At 38.6% G+C, this 10,267-nt stretch overlaps 1 protein-coding gene across 1 annotated transcript; it reads left to right on the top strand.

Annotated features, from left to right (window-relative positions):
* The first annotated feature begins 4,257 nt into the window (after positions 1 to 4,257).
* Positions 4,258 to 10,045, top strand: LOC114295384 (putative LRR receptor-like serine/threonine-protein kinase At3g47570). The gene is made up of 2 exons (XM_028239607.2): positions 4,258 to 5,430; positions 9,675 to 10,045. Exons 1-2 carry the CDS (start codon positions 4,299 to 4,301, stop codon positions 10,028 to 10,030), a joined length of 1,488 nt encoding a protein of 495 aa, XP_028095408.2. The 5' UTR covers positions 4,258 to 4,298; the 3' UTR covers positions 10,031 to 10,045.
* Positions 10,046 to 10,267: the final 222 nt, after the last annotated feature.

Here is a 10,267-nt window from a genome sequence, read left to right as displayed (position 1 = left end):
ATCGGAATGTAATTTGAATGGGGAGGTTCCGGCGGAAATTACTAGGCTTCGAGGCCTGATATTTGTCCAGTTAGATCTGAATGACCTGTGTGGCAAGGTTCCATCTGGCCTCTACAATATCTCCACCATCATTTTCTTATCAGTAGCTGTTAACCAACTTGAAGGAAATATTCCTCCTGATATAGGCTCTACACTTCCTAATCTCAAGGATCTTTATCTTTTCGAGAATTTGTTTACTGGAACAATTCCTACATCACTGTCAAACGCATCGGAGATTGAAAGGATAGAATTCTCTGCGAATGAATTCAGCGGGACAATGCCGAGAGATCTTGGAAAACTTCTGCGTCTTCAAAAGATTACTGTTGATCAAAATCAGTTGCTAGATGACCTCATTTTTATTTCATCTCTAACAAATTGCACCTGTTTACAAGTTATTGTTGCGCGTAACAATCTTTTTAGAGGTTCATTGCCTGACTCCATAGCTAATCTCTCCACATATCTTAACTTGATAGATTTGCAGAATAATCAAATACACGGAAGCATTCCTTCAGGCATCGGGAACCTCCTCAACCTCACTGTCTTGTCTATGTCAGCAAATGATCTTGCTGGCCCTATTCCATCCTCCATAGGCAGACTTCAAAAGCTGCATGCTCTGTACTTAGACCAGAACAAATTCACCGAACTTCCATCTTCGCTTGGTAATTTGACTTCATTGATTACACTCAACTTGGGAGAAAACAACATCCATGGAAGCATACCTCCGAGTTTGGGCAATTGTCATAGCTTATTGACATTACTCCTTCATAAAAATAATCTCAATGGCTCAATACCCCCTGAAATTATGAGTCTCTCCTCCATTTCTGTTGGGATCTGGGATCCCGCCCAAGACCTTATAGAAATTATTCCATGCAGAAAAACACACCCACACTTAAGGAGACACAATATTTAACGTGGTTCGGCCTCAATGCCTACGTCCACGGGAGAGTAGCCGGTTATCACTATAACAATGGAGATATTACAGAAAGATTACAATAGAGGAGGAGCTCATACTCTCCTCACTCACACACTCACCCGTCTCCCTCGCTCACACCGAGGGAGACGGTCTCTCCGCCTCACATATCTCACTCTCTGTGGCTTGCTCTGCTCTCACTCTCTCTCAAACCCGCCCTTTAGCCTCCATTTATACTCAATCACAATGGAGATGGAGAGGCTGGCCTTGCATATGGCCAGCTATCTTGTGTGCTGGCTTCACATGGCCAGCTCATGTGTGTTGGCTTCCTAACATGGCCAACCTTGCAACACATGGAGGATCACCCCTCACATGGGGTGATGATATCCCACAAATCACCCCCTCAACCCATGTGAGGTGATCCACAACACACATTGCTGCTAATCTTGTCACGCCCAAATTCAACATAGTTTGCATCTCCTCACTGAGACGCTGCATCCCTTGAAAGCTAGAGATAATACACCAGAGATACAAGAGGAGGAGGGAATCCTACATCCTCAACTCAACTCACACCACTCTCTGATTTGGAGAGAACCGTTGCTCCTATCTCCTACAGATCTCTTCCACGCTTCCTGTCTCGGATGTCTTCAGCATAGTCTGCATCTCCTCACTGAGATGCTTGCACCCCCTGAAGCTAGAGATAATACACCAGAGATATAAGAGGAGGAGGGAATCCTACCTCCTCAACTCAACTCACACCACTCTCTGATTTGGAGAGAGCCTCTGCTCCTATCTCCTACAGATCTCTTCCACGCTTCTGTCTCGGATGTCTATACCTGCTATGCTTGAACTTGAGCAACCAAGATATCCGACACCCCCTGATTGGATGTCCCGCACCCCCTGCTGGGATGCCCTTGACTGTCATGCATTACCGTGCAACTCCTTGCATGATGAACACGGGAGCAACTAGAAAACTTCAGAGTTTGACACATCAACATCCTCAATTTTCCTTGCTCGGAGCTTATTTCTAAACAACCAGCCTTTGCATTCTGCACTTCAGAACAACTTCCCAGCGATCTAATACGCCCGTTGTCTGTGCTGCAATCCCTGATGTTCGGTTCTGTCTCACTTGTACGTCTGTACTGATGTTTGACAGTTAGCCCTTCTGCCAAGACAACTTCCATCGGTCTGTACAAGTTACCACTATGCAACTCCGTGCATAGTGCTCGCACCCATGGCTTCTGGTCTCCCTGCGTCAAGCTTGCTTGAGAGGTCTGCATCAACTCTATCATCTGCTGCCATGGAACTAAAGAAACCACCATAGAGAAATAAGACTTGCCACTCCTTGGCACGCACTCCTGCGTTTTACCTGTCTCAATTTCTCTGTCTGGAAGTTTCTGTGAACTGTCAACAACCCGTTGCTGCACACTATTCTCGCGCCTCTGTACGACACTCTAGCGTACCCTTGCACTGTTGCACGTCTGCAATTGTACTTCTGCGCTTAGTATGCCCCTCTGCAACTATTGTTCTACATGTCCACATACCATTAGTACCTACTCGTATACAGTAGCTCCAACAGCCATAGTATTTCCCTGAGCCTGTACTGGTTGCCAAATCATCTATCCGTCGATGAATGGTCTTCTCTTTTGATTGAACCAGATCCTTCAACGAACTCCGGAGATAATCATTTCTGCAATCCTCTAATCTCCCCTGACCAATCTTGATCTCCCTCGATCTGCCATTTAATCAAGCCTGATCTCTTCTGGTCTTCAATAATCTATCTCAATCTGTATCTGGTTGTCCAATCTGGTCAGAATTTGCCCATTCTAACCTCTTCAGTGAATCCGCAGCGTTCCACAATATCCAGCAACCTTCCTTCGAGTATTGAAGATGACAAACACCCATGTTTTGACAATCTTTCCAAACCATTCAGAATTTCACTATTCTGACCTCGCGGTTGCGTCCGGAGCGGTCCGTTTAGCTAGAACCAATCTTTGCTACATTTTCGGGGACCTCACTGAAAACTATCCCCGAAAGTTGGGCCACACCACAATTTTCTGAAAATTCTGGGCCAAATTGCAATTTTCAGAAGTTCAGGGAATATTCCGTGTACTAACAGAATATTCCGTCCACTGCCCCTGACGCCGTCTGCCACTTTAATCTGCCTTCTTTTTACAGAAACTCCGTCTTCAAAATCTGACCGTACGGATGTGTCCGGAATACTCCAAATAGTTGAAAACCACTATTGGATCACCAAAAACGGACCTCAAATGGCTTCGATCTAGCCAAAACATTTTGTACGCCTCAGATCTGCGGCTGTACCTTCGCCGCAAAGCACTGGATCCTTCCCTGCCTCTGGTTGACGGGGCAGACACGTGGCAAACCTTTGCTGACGTGGTACGCGCGTGCCTTACACGCGCCTTCCCCTACTTGCCTTCTTCCTTCCGCCGCGCGTGGGGCGCGTGCCTGCGACTGGGGCGACGCGCCGACTGCCTTCACGGCGCGTGGGGGCGCGTGCCGCGACTGGGATTCACGCGCCACATTCCAGAGGCGCGTGATGGCGCGTCCGGTCTCCGTTGGGTGTCTGCTTTATATTTCTGGACTCCTCTCGTCGAGCCCTTGCGCCTGGTATGCTCAAAATCTGATTTCGAGCAATACGATTTCTGGGCAGTTTCAAACATCGCACTGTTTTTGTTTCGAAACGCCGCCGACGAGGCTCTGATACCACTTGTTGGGATCTGGGATCCCGCCCAAAACCTTATAGAAATTATTCCATGCAGAAAAACACACCCACACTTAAGGAGACACAATATTTAACGTGGTTCGGCCTCAATGCCTACGTCCACGGGAGAGTAGCCGGTTATCACTATAACAATGGAGATATTACAGAAAGATTACAATAGAGGAGGAGCTCACACTCTCCTCACTCACACACTCACCTGTCTCCCTCGCTCACACCGAGGGAGATGGTCTCTCCGCCTCACATATCTCACTCTCTGTCCCTCGCTCACACCGAGGGAGACGGTCTCTCCGTCTCACATATCTTACTCTCTGTGGCTTGCTCTGCTCTCACTCTCTCTCAAACCCTCCCCTTAGCCTCCATTTATACTCAATCACAATGGAGATGGAGAGGCTGGCCTTGCATATGGCCAGCTATCTTGTGTGCTGGCTTCACATGGCCAGCTCATGTGTGTTGGCTTCCTAACATGGCCAACCTTGCAACACATGGAGGATCACCCCTCACATGGGGTGATGATATCCCACAATTTCAACATCTCTCACGTTAGATCACAATGCACTAACCGGTTCTCTTCCATCAGAAATCGGGTCTTTGAAAAATCTTGGATACATGAATGTATCCTATAATAGATTATCAGGACCCATACGAAACACTCTGAGCAGTTGTTTGAGTCTGGAATGGCTTAAGTTGGAGGCCAATTCATTTGAAGGAGAGATACCTCAAAGTTTGAATATGCTGAAGGGCTTAAGAGTATTGGATCTTTCTCACAACAATTTGTCGGGGATGATCCCAAGTTATCTAGGTGAGCTTCAACTAGATATGTTGAATTTGTCTTTTAATATGCTACATGGACAAGTTCCACTGCAAGGAGTGTTTCAAAATGGGAGTGCAATTTTAGTTGTTGGAAATAATGAACTATGTGGAGGTATTGCTGAATTAGACCTTCCTCCTTGTCCATCCTCCAAATCAAGCAAGAATAAGCTATCTCACAGGATGAAAGTGATCCTAGTGGTGGTTGTTCTTGTGATATTTTTATCTTTATTTGTCAGCTTCTTTATATTTCTTCAACGGTGTCATGTTTCAAAAAAGAAGACCTCCAGCATGTCCCCAATCATGCATCAATTTTTGAGGGTTTCTTATGCAGAGCTTCTCAAAGCCACCAATGGATTCTCAGAGGCTAATCTAATTGGTGTTGGGAGCTATGCCTCAGTTTACAAAGGGATTCTTGATCAAGTTCAGATGGTTGTGGCAGTGAAAGTGCTCAATCTTCAGACCAGAGGAGCTTCTAGGAGCTTCATGACAGAATGCAAAGTACTAAGAAAAATAAGGCATCGAAATCTATTGAAAATTTTGAGTGTTTGTTCTAGTGTGGATTTCAACGGTGATGAATTCAAAGCTTTGGTATATGAATTTATGGCAAATGGAAGCTTAGGCAAATGGCTACATCAAGTTGGAGTGGGAGACCATGGGCAGCCAGAAGAACCCAGAAATCTAAAACTAATCCAGAGATTGGACATTTCCATTGATGTTGCTTCCGCACTTGAGTATCTTCATTGTGGTTGTGAGTCGACAATTATTCATGGTGATCTAAAGCCAAGTAATATTCTTTTGGATGATGAGATGACGGCCCATATTGGAGATTTCGGGTTAACAGAAATTATTTCTACCTTTTCAAGTGATGTCGCACAAGATCAAAGCAATTCTGTTGTGATAAGGGGAACCATAGGCTATGTTGCTCCAGGTACAAAATCTTTTCAATTTCCTTGGAGTAGAAAAACTAAACTTGCAATAGGAAAAGTAATTATATAGATATATATATCTACACACACATGAATACATTTCAGCATAAACAAGCAAACCATGGCTTCTACAAAATAGTGGGCACCTACATATTTTTATGCATTATTTTGGGCAAATTGTGATAATAGTCCTTGTACTTTTATTTGTGTCATTTTAGTTCCTTTAATTTTAATTTACTCGATTTTGACTTTCAATTTATGGTTTTGTTTCAATTTGGTCTAATTGATTACAACTCTCAATATTTTTTTTTGAATAATATGCATATAAGTGGCATGTGTAATTTTTATACAGTAAACTTATGAATTTATTAAACTCAGTGAGTAAAACTCAACTAATTCAGTGATTATTCTATCAAAAACACCAACGACATTATCAATTTGACCAAATTGATACAAAATTTAAAGTTAAGAGTAAAAATTGAGCCAATTGAAGAAACCAAAATAGCACAAGAAATAAAATATATGGATTACCGATGTAATTTGTCCCATTATTTTTTTGTAGATTCCACGCCATTTATGAATGCTCCCAATCTGTGCTTCCACCTCCTCACTGTTAGCAAACCAAGTGCTGAGTTTACTTTGTTTAATGTATACCAAATATTACCATTGAAGTGTACATCGTTTAATATGGCCATGCTTAAAATTGGCTATGGAAAACTTGAGTTAATCCTCTATGCGTCCCTTGGGGTTTTTTTTTTTTTTTTTTTGTTCATATCTTCTTTATGTAATTTTAGTACCCCCTCCGTCCCAAAATATTAGTCCCTTATTCCATTTTTCATTATCCCAAAATATTAGTCCCTCTTCAAAAATCAAGTACAAAAATAATATAAATTTCTCATTTTGCCCTTCTTTTAAATTAATAAACAATATAAAAAGTACAATTATGACATTGATATTCCCAAAAAATGTACTATCAAAAGGATAATTTTGGAAAGGCATTGGCTTTGGTCCAGTCCAAGATCGAACTGGACCGTGCTATTGGGCCCGTGAGGGCCCACCACGGGTTCCGTTTTGATAATCCGAACCGTTCAATGTGTAGAACTCGTCGAATACTATATGTCTGTAAAAAATCATGTTGATCGGATATCGATAGCTATGTGAACAAAACAGTTTTTTATCAACCGTTAATTTTTTCATCATTCATTTTTTTTTATACAAAACTGATTTGATCACATAACTATTGATATCCGATCAACGTGATTTTTTACAGACATATAGTACTCGATGAGTTCTACACCTTGTGTAACGCCCTCAAAATAAACCCATTATATGTATATCATCGACATGCATTATTTAAAGAAAACAATTTATTAATTCATTCATCAGAGTATTACTAAATAAAAACATTACATGTAACATCAAATTAAATGCCCTATGGGCTTACATCTTTCCAAGCCAACACTTGGACACAAAATATGAGTTCTAACTCAAATACAAATAAAGCCCTAGGCTTGATTATTTATCAAATAAAAACAAACAACTAAAGATAGTCTTCACAATTCAAATCCTTCCAAGCTAAGTCCTGGGAGGTAGCTTATCACCTGGACCTGAAAATGATGTTCCCATAAAGGGTGAGCCACAACCCAGTAGAAATATACTAACAATTCAATAGGCGAGTGATTTAAATTATCTATCTACACCATTAATCAATGAATTCCTCAATTCCCTTAAATTAATTATACAAATTAATTAATTAATACAACTGGGGTTTTTCCCAAAATTATCAAAGTAACCCCAACATATCAATATACCAAAACTTAGAACAAAACCTATAAAATGGAGTAGGAAATCCCTACCTCGAAGAAAACAACCCAAATGGAGAAAACAGAGATGAATACCCAAATACCAATGTGCTCCAAATCGCCAAATGTTCAGATTAAATGAAAGCCCTCGACTCCCTCTATCTTTTTAATAAAGCAACTAGGGTAGAAACACACTCTAAATAGATCAAACCTAAGAGAGAAGGTGAGTAGGGAGAGATAAAAGTCGGACCTAGGGTTTGGAATCAAAAAGAAGATAAAAAAGACTGATCAAAACCCGCTGCTGCGTATATAAACTGGACAGGCTCGCTCGAGCGAAGACTTGGTCGCTCAAGCGACTAGAAACAAGAAATCCTCGCTCGAGCCAAGAATGCAATGCTACAGGTCCATACTGGACGCAATCTCTCGCTCAAGCGACCAAACCCCAGCTCGAGCGAAGAACCAAAAACAACATCTCGCTCGAGCGACCAACTCCTCGCTCGAGCGAAAAACCAAAATTCTAGACAGCAACACTTGGTTTCTAAACCCAACCAACCTGAAACAAACCTGCCCAACACATCCTATAACTCCAAATAAGAAAATATGGGACAATAACAACAATTATATAATGACAGAATCTACGGAACCTAAGTCCGGATACAATAATCAAATGGGAAAAGACCGGGGTCGCTATACCTTGAACGGTTCAGATTAACAAAACCGGCCCAAAAATGGGCCCCATGGGCCGGATTGGACGCGTCTAGTCTTGATCTCAACTTGAGACAAGCTGGACCCTTTTGGAAAATCAACTTTTTCAAATGCAATAATTGTACTACCAAAAAAAGTTGGATTCCCCAAAAGAGACCATTATTTTGGGATAGAGGGAGTATGAAATTTTAGTCTGATCAAAATAGTCCACGGTACTAGTGAAAAGAATTAATTTACTAGTTTGCAACCAAAGCATTTTTTAAAATCTTACTCAATGCTTGGAACCTTTTAGGCCAATAAGTTCTAATAGTTTGACTTAATTTTCATTAAATCCTATTGAAAATAAGTCCTAATAAATCGTCGTTAAACATAATTTTTTGTGATACTTTTTTGCATGTCGCTAAAAATTGATAATTAGTAACTTTTTGTCACGATTTTTATAAATTGTTACAATTAGTAACGTTTTTCTGTGACGAATTTTTTAAACTGTCGCTGAAAGTTAAAAATTAGTGACTTTTTTGGTGATGATTTTTTTAAACCATCGATAAAATTTAAATTAGTGACATTTTTTGTGACAATTTTTAATTATCACTGAAAATTAACAATTAGTGACTTTTTTTTAATAATATTTAATGAAAAATGTCATTAATTCTTATAGCATCTATTAGAGAATAAGTTTACCAATTAGGACTAAGTCCCCCTAACTTTTATAGTTGATTTTAACATAATATCTCATGTAAGACTAATTTCTGTTTGCTTTAATAATAATAAAAAAAACAATTAAATTATGTCATTCTCAACCATTATCTTACTTACTTGCTTGGTTAGAGTTTTTCAAAAACACTTTTCAGAAAATTCTACTTTCTTGTTTTTCGTATTTTTTTGTTTTTATTGAATTTTTAAAAATATTTTAAGCAATTTTTTTAATTTTTAAACATACCTAACATAAATATACTTAAAAAGTAAAAAATTTGTGGAAAAAACCTTTTTAAAAATTCAATAAATACCAAAAATAAAAAAAAATAAAAAAATAACGAGAATTCAGTGCATTATTTGTATTTTTATGTATTTATTAATTTTTTAAAATATTTTTCCACAATTTTTTTACTTTTTTGATACATCTAAGTAAGGTGCATCTAAAAAAGTAAAAAAAATGTTAAAAATTTTAAAAATATTTACTAAAAATAAAAAAACACGAAAACCAAAACACTAAACTTTCAAAAAACATAATTCAAAAAAGTCAAGGGTCAGAATTAAGGACATCACATCACTAAAAAGTTAGTTGAGTTTCATTAAAAAAATCAGGTAAAATTATAAATAAACCTTCTGATATTTATTTAAAATATAAATTGCTCCTTATAGTTTGAAAAATTACAAATACTCCATTGTTAGAATTTTTTATTTAAAATAATTAATTGAAAAAATAAAATTTCTAATTACTCTCGTATATAATGATAAAATTATCTGAATTATTAATTAAAAGAATTTATGATATCATGAAAAACTATTGATTGAAATGATGATTTATTAATAAAATGGACCATTTGTTATGAAATTAGAAACTTCAAGGGACAAAATGTAATTTCCAAAACCAAAGAGGGAAAATCATATTTGAAGCAAACCTCGGGAGTGTATTTGTATTTTATCCAAAAAAGTATTACATACATATTTTGTTGGGATTACAACTATGTCAACAAACTAGACTCATTTTTTACACTAACATTAGAAACAATTTGCAGAATATGGCATGGGGGACATGGTTTCCACACTAGGGGATGTATACAGCTTTGGAATTCTTTTACTAGAGATGTTTACAGCTAAGAGACCAATTGATGATATGTTTAAGGATCATCTCAATCTTCATAACTTTGTTAAGAATGCTTTGCCTGGTGGAGTGATGGAAATTGTGGATCCATGCATCCTATTGGAGCGTAGCACAAGAAGGTGGATTAAAGGCTGCATGGTTTCCGTTCTACGAATTGGGGTTGCATGTTCAATGGAATCGCCAAGAGATCGAATGGAAATGGGGAGTGTTATTAATGAATTGCATAAGATCAAAAATACTTACATGAATGAAGGGTTGAACCAAGACTAGGAAGTTGGAAGAGATTTTGCAGTGTGTATCATGTACATTCATCCATGCATATGTATATCCAAATGAAAAATGTTATACGCAAATGGATGTTTTATTTGATTTTCTTACCACTAGATAAAAAGATGAACCCTACTAAATTTGTGACTCGTGGTAAGAAAGTCTGATGAGAAATTCATTTATGTATAACGTTATGAGAAATTCTTTCCCTCTTTTGAAATATCTAAATTTCATTTTCTC

This window comes from Camellia sinensis, chromosome 6 (genome assembly GCF_055761805.1).
Source record: "Camellia sinensis isolate YWXY chromosome 6, ASM5576180v1, whole genome shotgun sequence".
NCBI classification, from domain to species: Eukaryota; Viridiplantae; Streptophyta; class Magnoliopsida; order Ericales; family Theaceae; genus Camellia; species Camellia sinensis.
The sequence above is the reverse complement of the archived record's forward strand: the minus strand, read 5'-3'. Positions and strand labels throughout refer to the sequence as shown.